Here is a 19,554-nt window from a genome sequence, read left to right on the forward strand (position 1 = left end):
GACTTCTTCCACACTACAGCTTGTTATTAGTTGTTCTTTAACACCTTAACAGATAAGACTTCTTCCACAGTACAGCTTCTTATTAGTTATTCTTTAACACCTTAACAGATAAGACTTCTTTCACAGTACAGCTTGTTATTAATGTTGTTCTTTAACACCTTAACAAACGAGACTTTTTCCACAGTACAGCTTGTCATTAGTTATTATTTAACACCTTAACAGACAAGACTTCTTTGACAGTGTCGTTTTTTTATTCGTTATAATTCATCATTTTAACAATTTCATTATATAGGGAAACAGTGATACATCACAATCTAGGTAAAATAGCAACATATACTCTTCAAAAAAAGAAACGCAAAAAGCAAAATTTGAGACAAATTGTTAACAAGTTTATTCCGGGTAGTTCTGTATGACATGTGTGAAACTTTGCACATTCACTGCTGAACATCCAAAGTCTGGAAAGGCGAAGTCCACACTCACTAGTTGACGTTTAACGTCACTCAACGTCAATAACGAGTATGCCCCCCGTGAGCATCAATAACTGCCTGGCATCTCCTGCCCATGGAAGCGATGAGATGACGAATCACATCCTGTGGAATGGCTGTCCACTCAGCCTGCAAAGCTGCTACAAGCTGAGGTAGAGTCTGTGGTTGAGGTTGTCGCCGTCGCAGATGTCGTTCCAACTCGTCCCAAAGACGTTCGATGGGGTTTAAATCTGGTGATCTGGAGGGCCAGGGAAGAACGTTGATGATGTGGTGTCTCAAGAAGACAGTGGTGAGTCGGGCTGTGTGAGGACGGGCGTTGTCGTGTTGAAAAACGTCGTTGACGCTCACCATGATGGGTTGCACATGGGGCCTAAGAATCTCGTCGACGTATCGTTGAGCCGTAAGATTCCTTCGAATGTGCAAAAGGTCTCTTCTGGCATTATAGGCGATGGCAGCCCACATCATGACGCTGCCACCACCAAATCTGTCAACATCCTGCACACGAGGTCTGCCAGATCGTGGACGATCACGAGTTGATCCATGTTGTTGGTGACGATTCCATAGCCTTGTGATGGTGCTTGGATGGACATTCACAGCTCTGGCAACATCTGATCGAGATTCGCCTGCTTTCAAACGACCAATGGCGTTGTTGCGTTGTGCTTCAGTCAGTCTTGGCGTAACTGTATTGCATGTCGGTGGCTTAACATTGAGCTATGGAAACCGAGAACCCGTCACTTTTATAGGGATTTTGCACATGTTGCACTTGCAGAACATGCAGACCTCTCAAACAAATTATTTGGACACGAATGCGTTTTGGCGAAAAATCTGATGTTTTCCTCCGTTTTTAAAGTTCACAAATTTTATTGTCATTTTGGTCTGACAATCAGTGCCTTAACACGTGTATCCTCACATACTCTGAGCTTGTAACGTTATTACATATATTTCTCTTTAAAATAACAAAAATATCCCTTTTGCGTTTCTTTTTTTGAAGAGTATATTTTTGTCAAAAAGTAATATAATACATACAGTCTAATTAAAACAATAGTAAGAAGTGAGTTGAGTAAAACAGTGGTACATATCGAGCTGCTGTCCGAAATTTCCCCTAAGTTAATGTAAATGTCACTATGACAGCCGTTGTTCATGTAATTTGATAATATACATAGTATCTCGTCAACTTTGCTATGTGTCCAACATCAACTGATCTGACCAGCGCTGGTGGTTCGACAGGTCTCGTCGGCATTGGAATGAATAGATACAATGTGGTTAACAGGTAACATACATTATTATTAATTAAGTGATAAGTTCTTAGGACTACTGATTTAGTTTTCACTTCTTGATGCTGTTTTTTTTTTTCCGTGACAGTAATTCTATCATATTGATTCGTCAGTTCTTCTGAATAGTAAACAAACTTAACTGAATTAAAATAAATAATATTAATAAACAATTGGTGCTTGAACAGATAAGCACTGTTGTGCTGATAACCCTTACATTTATTATGACTCGTAAACGACGCATATAAAAGTAGTTAAAACTACACCAACTTAGCCAGCTAACGCCGTAATAATTAGTTTTTATGTAGTTTTCAAATATGAATAGAAAGAAATTCAGCTGCTTAATTTTGGGCGAAATAGATCATTCACACTGGATACAGATATAATTAACTATTATCAATTTTTCCTTAGTTTCATTCATTGTAAATTCTCACTTTAATTGTAGGGTCTAAGTTTTTAAGTGCTTTAATAGTTTCCACGGTAAACTTTAGATAAAGCTTAGCCTGAAAATGAATAGTTTTTTGTAACACGTGTTGAGTTTGTTTGTGTAGCAGGAAATGTGATCCCAACAACAGTAAACATTTTGTCATCAGTAACGCTCACGTAAACATTTTACGAGTCACAAAGATCACACTGTCCCAGATTTCAGGTATTTTGTTCTTTTGTCAAGGAAGGGAACAATCACCCTGATCTCGATCTTTGGATCTTTCTAGCTCACTCAGCACACACCAGGCTTGTTTGGAATTGTTTGCCCTTACTTTGTAGTTGAGACAGTTAGCACTTTCCAACTAGTACTCTCTCAGTAACTGTGTTACTACGAAATGAGAACTGTACTTGAAATATGGTTAAAATGTAGACGCCCTCAATGGCACAGCGGCATGTCTGAGGACCAAAAACGCTAGGAATCGGGTTTCGATACTCGTGGTGGGAAGAGCACACACGGCTCATTGCTTAGTTTTTAGCTTAATTACGCCAGAAATGCAGGTATTCTTGTATTTCTTTTGGAACAAAGACGTGGAACATTAGTTTTTGCAACTCAATACAACAAAGGTACCCAGAATACATAGGTATACAAATGATATGGTAAATATTTCGTTGACGAACTCGTAATGAATCGATTGTTGTTATTTTTTATTTCAATGTTCTTTAGATTTACTCTTCAGTACATAACGAAAATATAGAATTTATAGAAATGTTTTTTATTGTTTCAAAACTTCTTATCGTAGACCTAAAGAACTTAAGGTTTAATTTTAAAGTTTCGTGAGTGATACGTTTCTTTCATTAACGTCATAAACATGATTCAAATATATAAGTTTGATAATTCTCTTATTCGATATGCTTGATAAAGTTTGTTCGTTTAGGGTTTTAGCGCAGAGTTACATGAAGGCTATCTGCGTTAGTCGTTCTTACTTTTGAGCTGGTGGACAAGGGTTAAGGCAAATAATCAACATAACCAACTATTGGGCTATTCAATTCAAATAAAGGTATTTGACTGGCACTCTAATAATTTACCCACGAATCTAATGTGCGGAACGGAACTCAGATCATAGGAGGTTGGAGTCACGGCTCGGTACCTTAAGCCAACCCAATGGTCACGCCCATCCCTTAAGAAATACTCTATGTTATGATTTCTCCATTAACCCTATGATTTACATATATTCACATGCCATTCAAGAATAAAATCCCTTATGATCTAAGCCTAACCTGATGGGAAAATAACTTATTACTGTTTTGTCGTCAGCGTTAGTCTAAAAATGATCGAGTCACTTTTCATAGCGCCTTCAGCTACTTGCACAAAAGCCAGGGGATAAAAATGGTCTAACTGTATCACATGGACAGCATTATTTATTCCAATGTTATGTTATCTATTTCACTTGCTAATATTGAGAAGTTCCTAGGTTTGATTTGTTTTAAATTTCGCGCAAAGCTACACGAGGTCGATCTGATCTTGTCCCTAAGTAATATACAAAGCTGATCAATACATAACATCTCATCATTCATACCAACTGTCTGATAGAATTGTAGAGAGAATCTAAAGCCGTGTATTAATTTGCTAGTCTTCACTAACAGCAAATTGAAATCGAAAAATGTTGTCTTTCTTTAGTAATGTTCCAGCCTTTCTGGTCAGTCGTCACAAGGAATTGTAGCAAAGCTACATTGGGCTATCTGCTGAGTCCACGGAGAGGAATCGAATCCCCACAAGGAACTCCACTCTCCAGTTGGATTGTTGTATATCATATTTTATAATGTAAACAATTCAGGAACGTTAACGAAATCGCTAATTGTTTATCAGCAGAGTGTTTACTTTGTCAGTAACAGGTTTTGTAAATGCAGCGGTACAAAATCATGACCAGTTTTTATCAACTACCTTCCTCCAGGATATTGAAAGTCATACTAGGATCAGATTACAGCATCTGTCAAGTTGATCATTTACGTTCAGGCTTTTCTGATTGAAAGTAACAACCCGTGTCGACAGCTAAATCGAAAACACCCCTCTTCAAGTGTCTGATCCCACTTGACTTCATTACTGCACGGAGTAATCTACGTGTCAGCTTACAGCGTTGTCTTGCTAAGGAGAAACGTAGCCTCGAGCAGAATTCACGAAATATTAACGGCGTTTTGAAGTTGTACAGGGTGGCCCGTACGTCTCTACCCATCCATTTGTCTTATGCATCCAGTGTATCTGTGTGCTGTCCCTCATTCTCGCTACATAATATTATACAACGCCATGTTCTTTGAGACATTTTTAAGTGTAAATGGGCTTAAATCGGCTATATTTCTCTGAAAAAAAAAAAAATATATGCGTAATTGAATATAACATAATAACCTATGGATGGGTAGAGACTTACGAGCCACTCTGAAGAAAAATGTTTTTATTTATTAACTATTTCAATGTTAATATTGTTTACCTATCTTTTTTATTTAATACGTTCATATATACTATCTCTTTCTTTTTAGTAATTGACGTAACGCTTAGAATGTATTATGACTGACAACCAGAAGAGGAACCTAAACGTGAATATAGAAGACGAATTCCATACATTTTTGAAAGTACTGATCACTTGCTCTCAGTATTTTTAAGTTCATTAGCGGATAATAAAAAGGTAAAGAGGGTTTTTGTTCATTTGTATTTCATGCAAAGCTACACGAGAGCTATCTGTGCTAGCCGTCCCTAATTTAGCAGTGTAAGACTAGAGGGAAAGCAGCTAGTCATCACCATCCACCACCAACTCTTGGGCTACTATTTTGCCAATGAATAGTGGGATTGACCGTCACATTATAACGCCGCCACGGCTGAAAGGGCGAGCATGTTTGGTGCGACGGGGAATCGAACCCGCATCCCTCGGATTATGACTCGAGCGCCTTAATCACCTAATCATACCGAGTGTTTTGTATAACTTACAATGTCTGCGAGCCATCCAAGCTGTTTGTGTATGAAAGAAAATACAAGCTGCGAAATTAGCCCAAAGGTTGTAAACCCCACGAAGCAAGCTGTTAAATTGCTTTTTAAAGTATGGCCGCTGAAAGTTTAGAAAGGGTAAATGTGGCGGTGATTTTGAGTTCCCTCTGGTCTGTCAGTTTTAAATTAGGAACAGCTAGTGTAAGTGGTCTTTGAGTAGCTTTGCGCGAGAATTATTATACACGTGTACGAACCTTAGAGAAATATATTATAAAATCAAATTTCAACATATTATAAACCCCACGGGCCCGGCATGGCCAAGCGTGTTAAGGCGTCCGACTCGTAATCCTAGGGTCGTAGGTTTGCATCCCTGTCGCGCCAACCATGCTCGCCCTTTCACCCGTCGGGGCGTTGTAATGTGACGGTCAATCCCACTATTCGTTGGTAAAAGAGTAGCCCAAGAGCTGGCGGTGGGTGGTGATAACTAGCTACCTTCCCTCTCGTCTTACACTGCTAAATTGGAGACGGCTAGCATAGATAGCCCTCAAGTAGCTTTGTGTGAAATTAAAACAAACAAACAAACAAACAAACATAAACTCCACAAAGTCGTTACACATTGAAGTACATATTATAATATGACTTTTTCTCAACATTTTCCTTGAAGGAAGAAATTGTTCATAATAATTTTAAAAGTTTGGATGAACTGCTGAATTCACTTTACTGTGTCAACTCAATGTTCTATCACAAATATTGTATTTATCATTAGCACACAGTAAAGGCAAGCGTAACGTTAAGTCAGAAAGAAGAGATAAAGAAACAACAAGATATAAATAAATAAATACAGAACGTGTAACGTCCATTGGAGATCAAAATAAACTATTATGTTATTCTTGGGATTAGAAGGATGAATATTAAGCAAATATATCGCAACAAAAAACTGAGAATCGTTAAAGCTTCAGTTAGCATTAATGAAAATACCTACATTAACCTGCTTTGGGCTTATCTAAAAAGTGAAATCGGTTTCTTAAATTCCACTACCTCAACGAAAGAGCGAAAAAGCTCATAACCAAATGAAGCTTTCTATCGTATACATGTGGAAGATAGAACCTTTCTATCGTATACATGTGGAAGATAGAACCTTTATATCGTATACATGTGGAAGATAGAACCTTTATATCGTATACATGTGGAATAAAGAACCTTTATATCGTATACATGTGGAAGATAGAACCTTTATATCGTATACATGTGGAATAAAGAACCTTTATATCGTATACATGTGGAATAAAGATGTATTCCACATCTTTATATCCTTTAAATATGGTAATAGAAAGCTGAATATCTTTTAAATATAGTAGTAGAAAGCTTTATATCCTTTAAATATGGTAATAGAAAGCTTTATATCTTTTAAATATAGTAGTAGAAAGCTTTATATCCTTTAAATATGGTACTGAAAAGCTTTATATCCTTTAAATATAGTACTGGAAAGCTTTATATCTTTCAAATATGGTAGAAGAAAGCTTTATATTATTAGACGTGAAAGATGGAAGCCTTATAACGTTCACCTGCGGAAGACAGATTTGTCTAATTTTATAAACATAAACGCTCGTCTTTTAGATTTCCCTCGTGCGGAAGGTTCGAGATTGTTTACCTTTTTAAAAGTTAGCAACAGTTTATGAGTTTTATAAAACATATAGCTTTCTGCAACAGGTCATGTAATCAAGTGTTGAATTACGTCCTTTGATTTTTTCTTTCATTTTAATCTAGAAGAAGAGGTCTATTTTTACAAATATGTCATTCAAGGTTTCATAATATCCTTAGATTGTTTTTATAATGTACTGTACTTATACATGTGGCCTGGAGTTTAGGGTGTTCGACTCGTAATCTGCGAACATAATTACCGCACCTACTCGACTTTTCGGTTGTGGGGGACATTATAACGTGGCGGTTTCTCCCACTATTTGTTGATAAAAGTTTAGCTCAATAGTTAGCAGTAGGTTTGCCTTCCCTCTAGTCTATCATTGCTAAATTAGGGACGCCAGATAGCCGATGAGTAACCTGGCGCGAAAGTCAAAACAAACCAACTTCCGGCAAATCTCTTTACAGTAAATTTCACGTTTATTTGTTGGTAACACAAAGCTACAACGTAAGCTATTTGTCGTCTGCGTAAAGCAGGTATCGAAACCCAATTTTAGTGTTACGAACCCCTACCTTTACCGATGACACACCAGAGGATGTTAATAAAATAAAAACACCAGTAATTACTTCACATTTGTTTTGTCTCAATCTTCCAAAACAAAGAATAACAATAATATGCATCCACACAATGTGATGATTTAGTGTTTGCTAATCAGTTTATGGTTTAGTATCATTAAGTATCAACTACGAGTTAACATCAGTTTGAGTGCAAGAACAATAATTAGAAATTGTTTAACGTTTATCATACAGTTTTAGCATATTCGTTTACTGTTCTGACACAAAGATTAGGTTTCTAATCAGTTTACGTTCTGCTTAGCACTGAGATAAAAAGAAAACACAAGTAATCACTGACCGGTATGTAGGAAAAGGTGATTTTTTAGGTTCGTTTGCTTGCTGAACCCTCGGTTACAGATGTGACACTTGAAAGGCCACGAACCGTTGTGGACGTACATGTGGCTCTTAAGGTCCCCTGGTGTTGGAAAGGATTTCGCACACAATGTACACTTGTGGGGCTTCTCCTTGAAGAAAAAAAATACACATAATGATAGATATGTCATTTTTATTGTAAAAAACGTGTAAGCTACTGTACCACAAATTATTAATTGTGTTATTGAAACAGTAGAACTTGTGACTTGTTTCGTAGATTCTTGACTAAATGAAACGTTAGGACTTTCGGTTTTTTTACACAGATACTTGGTTAGATGAAACAGTAGGACCAATGGCTTATTATACAAATAGTTAATTAGACTACACTCAGATATTTGACCAGATGAAAGAGTAGAGTTTACAACTTATTACAAGAAGAGTTGACCAAGCTTTAAAAATAAAAGTCTAACAAAAATTTTCCACGCGTTTTCAGAAGTTATGTGATTGGTTTCCAAAGTAAATAAAATATGAACTGCCAAAAGCAGTCGCTTGAGAGATCCGTAATACGTTAATTAGAATCATTAAACTTCGCTGGTGAGATTCCAATGTTGATAACAAAATATACGTTTCTTTTCGTTATATTGAACTATACAGTAACCAGATAAAACATTACTGTATGTCAGTGAGCGTGTGCTAATAAGTTTAACATTACGAATAAAAATAACGGGTCAAATAGTTAGGTGTAAATATATGTATTGTCACAAATCAATTGATTATCAGTTGTTGTTGTTGTTTTTTGTGACTCAATACCAACGTTCTACCTCTTCCTAAAGGTGATACACATTTATATGTTTTTATTCGGGCATTAATAACGATTTGATGGAATAATAATCACAAACTGCACGAGCACTTTTGTAATTTTTTATTAATTGTACAATTAATGTTATGAAAGTTTATATGGCATTTCTATACAGCAAAAGTTTTAATATTAGGGATACATCTCAATAGATACAGAACTACAAATTTAGTTGTTGGACACCCTTTCTTAACTTCTGTTCACATAGCATTCCATCTATGTTCAAAAAGATTAGAACACCAGTGTGCAAAAAGTATGGTAAGTATCAGTGTGCAAAAGGTATGGTAAGTATCAGTGTGCAAATAATATGGTAAGTATCAGTGTGCAAAAAGTATGGTAAGTATCAGTGTGCAAATAATATGGTAAGTATCAGTGTGCAAATGGTATGGTAAGTATCAGTGTGCAAAAAGTATGGTAAGTATGAGTGTGCAAATAATATGGTAAGTATCAGTGTGCAAAAGTATGGTAAGTATCAGTGTGCAAATGGTATGGTAAGTATCAGTGTGCAAAAGGTATGGTAAGTATCAGAAGCAAGAAACCATTTTGGTAACTCAATGACAAGAACCATTCTACTCGAGTTAGGCTTAAGAGAAACACAGTTGCTAAGAAAGTCTTATATGTTCGGGAGATTAGTTTGTTATCACAGTCGTGAGCTTGATAGCAACATTAACATAATAATAATAAGCAATTGTGGTTTTACCCCCGACAGAATCGTATACATTTAAAAAGATCCTATAAAAAACTTCTAAAGAGTTAATGGACAAATACATTTAAATCAGTGCTTGCACTAAAAGTCTAAGGCTAATAACAAGTGACGTTCAAGAAATGGTTGATGGATTCATCAAACAAAGAAAGAGTTACCAAGAACGATAAGCACTCTCTTATAATATTCATAATTGCACTTCTGAGGTGCTTACTGAGAATAATAAACGAGGAGCAAAGCTTCAAAAACTTTACAATGTCAAAATTAGCAGGAAAATAACCTATTTATTGGATGTAACACCTAATGGAAATTTGTATGAACTATTTTTATTTTTAGAGGCCGACAGCTTACATCCACCAATGGCAACGGAGATAGTCGATATAATAGTGGTATCTGTTACGAGCTCTTGTCTTCTGGACAATTCTAATCTGCCAAAAATAGTTACATCCATTGCTTGCAAATGGTGATGTTATCAGCTTAAAGCATATGGAAAGATATAATAATCAAAAATAAGAGAAAATATAGAGATATTGGATTGTTAAAGTCTTTAGAGAGCAGTAAGAAAAACAGAAGAGTTTATATTAAATGTTTTGTAACAACAGTTTATTTGTTTTTTTTCCATTTTGTTCGATGTATTATAACAATCAAATGAGCAAATGAAATGATTTTAGGTCTTGGGTCTCTAGATCAGTTCAAATTATACATGAAGAACGATTGCATGATTATTTTCAACAGTTACTAATTTCAGGAATAAGAGTGGTACTGACTTCATTGTGCAGTCATCCGTGTTGAAATCTAAATTTACGCACGAGTTAGAGATTTCTAGACCTTAAGAAGTGGTAGAACATTTATATTGAGCCAAAATCAAAGAGTGAAATCAATAATCGATTTTTTATCCAAAAGTACGTATGTTTAGCTGCCGATAATATTCATTGGACATAAAAATGCACAATGCATCTGCCCAATAATATACCTCTAGGGCACGGAGCCTAAGTCACAAATCAGTTTGTTTGTTTGGTTTGTTTAGGAATTTCGCACTAAGCTACTAGAGGGCTATCTGTGCAAGCCGTCCCTAATTTAGCAGTGTAAGACTAGAGGGAAGGCAGCTAGTCATCACCACCCACCGCCAACTCTTGGGCTACTCTTTTACCAACGAATAGTGGGATTTACCGTCACATTATAACGCCCCCACGGCTGAAAGGGCGAGCATGTTTGGCGCGAACGGGATGCGAACCCGCGACTCTCAGATTACGAGTCGCACGCCTTAACACGCTTGGCCATGCCGGGCCGCACACAAGTCAGTTAATACCAAAAATGTTCTTTAATGAACAGTATAGAGTTAAAGTAGAATTACTTTAGGAACTTTTCAGAGTATACGTCTCACTTTAACCCATTGATTTATATATTAGTTCCTTCGAAAATATTTCATCTAGTGTGAATATTTGAATAGCATCTACGAGTTGTACAAAAATTTATGGTATAAATCACAAAGCACGTGCGATGTGTTTACTACACCTCAGACTGTGAAATAATGGTAAAAACAAGATTACCACCAAGACAGTACAGTAACTTTTGTTTCATACAGTTCAAGTAGGTAGTTTTATTACTTGCGCGGTGATTCAACATTTCACAAGTTTCTGTTTTGTAAACCAACTTTGCCCTAAGCACTGATACCGTGTATCAGTGGTCTGTTTCATAGGAGTAATTGAGAAGGAAAACATGACTGAACTTTATACAGCGAGTGTATCTTCCAAATAGAATAGATACCCTATTCCTTTAATAATTCTATCAGAAATTACAATGCTAGTCTTGTTTCTCGGTATAACGCCTTTTTCTTTATTCTATAAAATGTCTTTTTTATATTTTTTGGTAGCCAATTTTTAAGTCCGCGAAATTATGAGATATATAATTTGGTTTGTTTGTTTTGAATTTCGCGCAAAGCTACTCGAGGACTAACTGCGCTGGCCGTCCCTAATTTATCAGTGTAAGACTAGAGGGAAGGTAGCTAGTCATCACCACCCACCGCCAACTCTTGGGCTACTCTTTTACCAACGAATAGTGGGATTAGCCGTTACATTATAATGCCTCCACGGCTGAAAGAGCGAGCATGTTTGGTGTCACCGGGATTCGAACCCGCGACCCTCTGATTACGAGTCGAACGCCTTAACACGCTTGGCCATGCCCTGTGGTCCTAATATACTCTGTTTAAGACTTTAAAAACTGGGAATCTGATAGAAGTTGTATTGGAATACGGTTTAAATTACAAACAATTTTGTACAAATTAATGCAAATATTTGTCGTACTGGTATCCCCGTGTACAATACTGCTGTTAGCCTTAAGACTGGGAAAAACACTGCCAGTATGTGAACAGTTATTTAGCAGTACATAGACCTATAGAGAGTTTGTTGACACATAAATCCTCAAAAGTAACACGTTTACACAAACATGATAATGAAATATTTAGATGGAGGAAACTTTGATCATTCGACAAGAAGGTTTAATTCACAATGTTTAGTTCAGAGTTACTTTGTGCCTGATGAGAAGATATAAGATATTTATCTTTAAAAGACAATTCACAACTAAATATCTGAACAATTTTAGTAAATCTTTATTACTATTTAAATCTTAATCGTAAAATATTGAAAAGTGGTCTTTAAAATGATCAATTCTGCATCTTATAAGCCTACTTGTCATAGGTTTTGCTGACATAAAATGGGATTGAACAATACTGAAAATAAATGAACAAATTTTCTGTGAATCGTGAATCACAATAAAGGCTGGACTGTTTTATAACATAGCAGAAAAATTCCTTACTTTGCTGTGGGTAATGTTGTCGTTATAAACGTTAGAACTTACTGTGAACATAGTACAAAAATCCGTGATGACGAGAAAAAACACTTGTAGAAAAAATATATATGTAAAAACGGCTGGTATGGATAGTGAAAACTCTATGTAGAGGAGCGAACAACGTTTCGACCTTCTTCGTCATGACCGAAGAAGATCGTGTGTGTGTGTTTTCTTATAGCAAAGCCACATCGGGCTATCTGCTGAGCCCCCCGAGGGGAATTGAACCCTTGATTTTAGCGTTGTAACTCCGTAGACTTACCGCTGTACTAGCGGGGGACGAAGAAGGTCGAAACGTTGTTCGCTCCTCTACATAGAATTTTCTCTATCCATACCAGCCGTTTTTACATATATACAGTACAAAAATACCTTACCTTGCTGTGGGTCATCTTGTGGTAGTAAAGGTTGGAGCTGGCTGTAAAGCGTTTTCCACAAATTTGACATTGGTGTGGTTTCTCACCAGAGTGAATTCTTCGATGGGTATTGAGCGAACTGGATGTACTGAAGCCTTTTCCACACACATCACAAATATGCGGCTTTTCCCCTAACAGAAAAAGTGCAACTGAGCATCGGAACGTTAATTGTAAAGTAACAATTGAATTCGGACCCCGTATCACCAGTCTACTACTAATTCGTAAAATGACCATGATTATTGTCGTAACCTCACGAGCTAGAAGCAAAGTAACCTTTCAGTAGATAGAGATATATTCGTAGCATCATTCTTTGGAAGTATAGCTGTAACATTACAAGCTGGAGTACTAATTGTAACATTACCAGCTGGCTGTATAGTGGTAGTAGTGGCATTGCTAGATGACAGTAATACTAGTACCATTACATGATATATATAGTAATAGCGTTACTAGTTGGAGGTATAGTAGTCGTAGTACCATTACATGATAGATAGATATATAGTAATAGTATTACTAGTTGGAAGTATAATAGTAGGATTCATTACCTAGAAGGAAGTATAAAAATAAAATTTCTAGTAAAAGTCTGTAAAATTCTTAGAGTTGAAGAAACCTTTTCAATATAAAGTACAATTTGATTTGTTTCAGTTCTCCAATGTTTTCAAAATGTTCGTTCTTTTTTTTTGTGAACGTTACATGTTACATACGTTTAATGTAGAATACTTCGAAATTTACACATTACTGATGTAGTGAATCAAAAATATCTCCAATTATAAACCTAAATAAGACTTAAACAGTTATTGTTTCTGTATGTTTCATTGTTGTTGTCGTGTTAACCAGAATCTCGGTTAACACTTCGAAACCTGATGCAAAGTGATACCTAAGCTTGAGAACATTCGTTAAGATGGATTTTTAAATAAGTAAAACAAAATAATCCTTTTAATGTTTGATAAATATATTTTTAATTGTGTGAGAAGATGCTGCAATTTATGGTTACACACTGTTCCCCAGTATACAGAAAATCAAGTCAGAGATATGTTTCTTGGGCGCGAACCCGCGACCCTCAGATTACGAGTCGCACGCCTTAACGCGCTTGGCCAAAGGGTTCGCATCCCCGTCGCGCCAAACATGCTCGCCCTTTCAGCCGTGGGGGTGGTTATAATGTGACGGTCAATCCCACTATTCGTTGGTAAAAGAGTAGCCCAAGAGTTGGCGGTGGGTGGTAATGACTAACTGCCTTCCCTCTAGTCTTACACTGCTAAATTCGGGACGGCTAGCACAGATAGCCCTCGAGTAGCTTTGTGCGAAATTTAGAAAAACAAAAACAAGAAACCAGTGCTTGTTTGTTGTTAAACACAAAGTTACACAATGGGCTCTGTGTACTGTGTTCCCCACGAATATCGAAACTCGGTTTAACGTTATAAGTTACTCGACTTCTCATTGAATAGTTACATTAATGCTATAATTTTTTATGCTTATATTGATTTCTAGTTTAGACTAGTATTTCTGTTTGTTTGGTTCTCAGTAGTTTCTGTTTAAAATCAATGCTGTGATTTCGTTACAACTTTATTTTGTCTTAGTGTTATATTGTGGTTTAAAACTTCTATAATTTCTTAGAAACCTAGGATTTTTTATCTTTATTTACATAAAAAATTTAATATTTGAATATGCAAGTAAACAGCTGTTTCTGTTGTGATGTTTTATATTTATGTTGAAGTGCATTTTCTAATGTTGCCTACAGTCATACTTCATGTACTCTGTACTGTAAACTATGCCTAATAATGGTGTGCCTCTTATAAAGACATAAACATGAAAGTAATATTTTGTCGTTTATGTTTTGACCTTGAAGTTTCCACGAATTTGTATTGTTGCTTAGCTACAAGGTGATGGTCGTGGCCTTAACAATTAGAATTTGTTTTGAAAATTTAGGAAATATTTTGACCAATTTGTGAAAAGCGAGTTAGACTAGGGTGGATTGTTAGTCACTTAATTAATAACACTATGTAGTAAAATGTTTACTTTTTCTTGTTCCGGGACAGAAAGTGTTATTTCCCAATTGTTTTTGCCTAAAGTAAATGGAAAAGACCTATTTTTCTCTTAAAACTTTGCTTTTGTGACCTGGATAATGAAATTTTCAAATTTACCTATTTTTCAGAATATTCCAGATAGATTCAGTGCTGATTAGCTGATGGAGAATTTTCTCGAACTTACAGGAATTTTCAAGAACTTTCTAGAATGTTGTAGAATTTACAATAATTTTTAGAATGTTGTAGACCTTACGAGAAGTTTCAAGAACCTTTTAGAATTTTCTAGAACTTTCCATACTGATATATATACAGGGGCTCACCACTCACCACTTCAGTTTAGTTCTAGCTGTCTAAGTGAACGTATAGACCTATCTGATTTTATCACATATGGCATCGAGAAGCTGCAAGCATTCTCCAGACGCATTCTGCTATGTATGTGGTCAATTTATCAAGACAAGAGCGAAAAAGTACTCTGTGACAGCATCTGCTAAAATGTGTCAAGCCTACAAAGCATACTTCGGCATGTCTGTCGGGAATTAAGATAAATCCTGGACACTTCATTTTACCTGCGAGTACTGCAAGAAAAGTCTAGAAGGTAAGACGGACAATTCTTGCTTGTTTGAATAGTAAGATTTTATATTATATAAATTTTAGACCATTTAAATTTAAATATCTTTTTTTAAATTTCCAATAGTATAGAAAAAAATTCACATATAAAATATTTTACATGATCCTCTTACACATCAGTTGTGGATGAAATAAATTTATTCTTCATAATAACAATTTTATTTTGTTCTTTTTAAGGATGGTACAGAGGGGAAAAGAGAGCCATGAAGTTCGTTATTCCAAGAACTTGGCGTGAACCCACTGACCACTCAAGCAATTGCTACTTCTACATGGTGGACCCTTCCAAACGTCGAGCTGACAAGAATATATTTGCTATCATGTATCCGGACCTTTCATCATCCATCGCCCCAGTGCCACACTGTCCTGAGCTCCCTGTATCCACTCTGCCAGAGAGAAAAGCAGCCATCCTCAGAAGAGAGCAGCAAATCAGAAGAGGAGGTAGACTTTAAGATCCAGATTAAATTTCAGAGGTGCAGCTGGTGAGAGAAACCCATACTGTCCCAACCAAAAAGACCTCAATTACTTTATCAGAGATCTTGCTCTAACAATGTCGAATGCTGAGACTGTATTTGGGAGCTGATACGTGAAAGCGATTTACATTACTGTCGCAAATCTCAAAAAAACTATTCACTTCTAAACAGTTTTGTATGACTTTAGTATAAATACATGTAATCTTGATTCATATATTGTTTTATTCAGACCTTATGTAAATGAAAATGTGCAAATTTGTCCGTTTGTACATAGAAAATAGGTTAATTTCTAAATTTCGTTATCCAGGTCACAAAAGCAAAGTTTGAAGGGAATAATGGCCATTTTTTGTATATTTACAACATAAGCAATTAAGAAATAACACATACTATACAAGAACATAATTTGTGTTACAAAGTGTAGTCATTTAGATTATTTTGGTCAGTTTGTCTGTTACAATCGCTTGGTTTGTCACTATTTTGCTCTAAATATTGAGAAATAAAGGTGCATAATTAGAAGGCAACTAAAATTTCTGTTTTCAATAGCAAAACTAGGCTTATCGGTGAAGGTTGTTTACGTTAAAAGTGATCTGTGTGATATTAAACATAAACTTTCACTACGCGATGTTTGTGCTATATCCACTACAGGTGTCGAAATCTCTGGGTTTATAGCATCATAAGCCCATACTTAGTGCTGAAGGGGCAGTAAAATATTAACTGTTACCCCTAATGACGTGTATTTTCCATTATTGTATTAACTGAACAATTCTGAAGAAACTAACCAACAGTAAAAACCCATTACAACACTGTTATGTTGTTCAATTGCCCGTGGCCAGGTGGTTAGGGCACTCGGCTCGTAATCTGAGGGTTGCGGGTTTGAATCTCTGTCGCAACACATGTGCTCGTTCTTTCAGCCGTAAGGATGTTATAATGTGACGATCAATCACACTATTCGTTGGTAAAAGAGTAGCCCAAGAGTTGGCGGTGGGTGGTGATGACTAGCTGCTTTCCCTCTAGTCTTACACTGCTAAATTAGGGACGGCTAGTGTAGATAGCCTTCGTGTAGCTTTGCGCGAAATTACAAAAACAAACAATCCATTTACCTGTATGTGTACGCATGTGTCTTCTGAGCAAGGACGGACGGTCGAAGACTTTGCCACACACTTCACAAGGTAACTCACGAGCTTTCTTTGCCGGCTCCGGACGGGCCTCAATACTTGTAAGCTTCTAAGTTAAGAGAAAACAAATGATCAACTTAAATAACACGTGAGGTTCTTAATTTCAAGCTATATAATAATATAAGTATAAATCTCTGTGAACTAAGCCTAAACTGATTCATCTCTTAACCACGATTGTTACATTCTCACTTCTGATTAGATGTACGTATTTACCTCATCTCTCGAAGAAAGAGGGTTACTGGATAAAGAACACCGTTCGTTTAGTGGTCTTTTATTTAAAATCTGTTGATTTCCACTTCTAAAACAACTTATTGGAACACTGGAAGATAGTAGAGACTTCGATAGGTCAATGGGAGACTCTGAAAAAAGAACCAACAGTTCGTAGATAAATGGACATATATAGACACTCTAAGAGATCGATGAATGAGCTAATATTGTCAGTACGTACACGGAGTTCGACAAACGTCACGTTTAGACTATTATTAATTCATATGAGTTAATAATCTCTCTCACTATCATCTTATTCATTAATGTTTAAATGTACTCAGTATAGAAATATATAGAAAACAATAATATTAAATCTTCTCTCCAACACCGAACTTTTTTAATCTTATCGAGGGTTCACGACGAGCGAATGAATTCCGAATTAACGTTGTTACAATTCACTTAACAGATAGCTAACTAGCTACGTATCCTTTTCTGGTCTCACTTCGCTAACAAGTTAAAGTTATGTAATGATTTTTTTAAAAGATATTAATGTTCGATGTGAATTCACTGACGTTCAAATTTATAAACGCTCCAGGTCAAACACCCATGGTTTTCAATTAATAAACGACTATCAGTTATAGCTTCCGAGGTTTATAGTATACAACCTTTACCAAACCAACAATACACTATATTTTGGTGCGGTTGATAAACGTTAAGACAAGGTTTTAGAAATTTCGATTGGCCCAACAATACGCTAGTACTTTCGTGAAATATATATTGTTGATTCTTACACTCGAGAATCTTCTATAAATTTAAAGAATAAGCTGGAATTTTGCAATACACATTTAACTGTATAAGTTAAATACATTTTTAAATTTGTGTTTAACTAAAAAAAACATCTATATTAAAATAAGCATATAATAGTAAATCCGTTACAGTTTTTATTAATACTTTTGCTAAAGAGGGAAAAATAGAGTTTAGAACAAAAAATAATAATTGATTAAATTATATTATTGGTAGATAAAATATTTTTGAGAAAGATGAACTTTCTAGACCTTATAATATTTATAATGAAACTTTAAAATGATTTAAAGAAATGTTTACAGATATAGTTCAAAAAGGTTTTAATATTAACTTACCATCAGAACAAGCTATCTACTTAGATCAAACTGAAGATCAACCTGGTTATGAACCCATTGTTTCATCAGTTGGGTTTCATCTTGCTTAATGAGACATAGTAAACAATCTATAGAGATGAGTTGTGGAGAGCTGAATGAACTGTTTAAGTTGGTATATTTGTGGATATTTAAATTGCCTAAATAAATTGAATATATGGATATATTTATGGGGGCTTAAATTGCCTACGGGGCTACCATTTGTTAGTGTTCTGTATAGAATACGTTTGTAAGGATTTAAATAATCTACCATTAAAGATGTGTTTGTAAGGTCGTAAGTATGCTATGTTATTTAATGTCAGTGAATGTGTGCAAATAGCAGTTAAGATGAAAATTCTAAATTTGACCAGTGTAAGACCTGTATATCAGACCTGGACTAGTAGTTAATAAATATATGGATATGTTTATGGAGATTTAAATTGTCTATCGGGAAAGTAAACCTACTTCCTTTTTCAGAGTTATAAACTCACGTGGAAAGTTTAGTTTACTTTAAATTTATTCAAATATTTGTTGAGTAAATATTATCATGGATTTTCTTCAGTTTATGGATTATTAAATTTTAGCTTTAAAGTTGCTGTAATTGATGTATAAAAGAGGCGACTTTAGAAAGTTGAAGTGACTGTTATAATCCAGTAACTACTTCCAACATCTACGCCCGATAACAGTATGAAGTTAGAACAGTTTAACAGATTTTTGTATAAACTTACCTTCCAAAACTAAACATACTGTTTGACGACAGTGGGCTGCAGTTAGGTGTCGGGTAGCAAGAAGAGAGAATGGGCTTTCCGGGTCTTCCTCCAGCGTTTCGTAATAAACTACCAGCTCCGTGTTAGGTGCGACATCTTGGACAACTTCGTAGACGGGTTCGCCTTTGACTAGGAAGCCAACAAGATTGACTTCGGGGCAAAAGGTCGGAGAAACCCGTAGAAACCGTACCCAATTACAATGGCGTCCGATGTCTTGCACTTCATCGTAGCAACCAAACTGATAGCGTACCTGAAAAGGAGGAGAACACGTGTGATATATGTGCTTTCTTTTTCAAGAGTTAATTGGAACAAGGCTATCATTAGCTACAAATTCTGCTCTACTTGTCTCAGAGAGTCCAATGAAACTCTAGGGTTCCCGTTCTAGCATTATTTTTAACGGTATCACCCCCAGAGTTTGGCATTAAATCAACAGGTGCCAGAGGGTCATTGTTCTTGGAAGAGATGGATCACATGACCAACCGCTTGACTGACCAGTCCAGCGACCGTGAGTTATGACCACTCTCTTCAACAATGTAGGGTCATCAATTTTTAGACAGTTAGGGCAATTTCTGTAATTACCACTGACAAAGAAGATA

At 35.9% G+C, this 19,554-nt stretch overlaps 1 protein-coding gene across 1 annotated transcript in view; it reads right to left on the minus strand.

Moving 5' to 3' along the window:
- Positions 1-19,554, minus strand: part of LOC143238881 (uncharacterized) — a 28,600-nt gene that overhangs the window by 4,213 nt on the left and 4,833 nt on the right. The window contains exons 2-6 of the mRNA XM_076479501.1: positions 18,920-19,208; positions 17,044-17,189; positions 16,756-16,879; positions 12,499-12,668; positions 7,708-7,873 (exon numbers count right to left, since the gene is read on the minus strand). Coding sequence (XP_076335616.1) covers positions 7,708-7,873; positions 12,499-12,668; positions 16,756-16,879; positions 17,044-17,189; positions 18,920-19,208 — 895 coding nt within the window. The remainder of the gene's footprint in view (positions 1-7,707; positions 7,874-12,498; positions 12,669-16,755; positions 16,880-17,043; positions 17,190-18,919; positions 19,209-19,554) is intronic.

Source organism: Tachypleus tridentatus, chromosome 13, assembly GCF_004210375.1.
Source record: "Tachypleus tridentatus isolate NWPU-2018 chromosome 13, ASM421037v1, whole genome shotgun sequence".
Taxonomy (NCBI): Eukaryota; Metazoa; Arthropoda; class Merostomata; order Xiphosura; family Limulidae; genus Tachypleus; species Tachypleus tridentatus.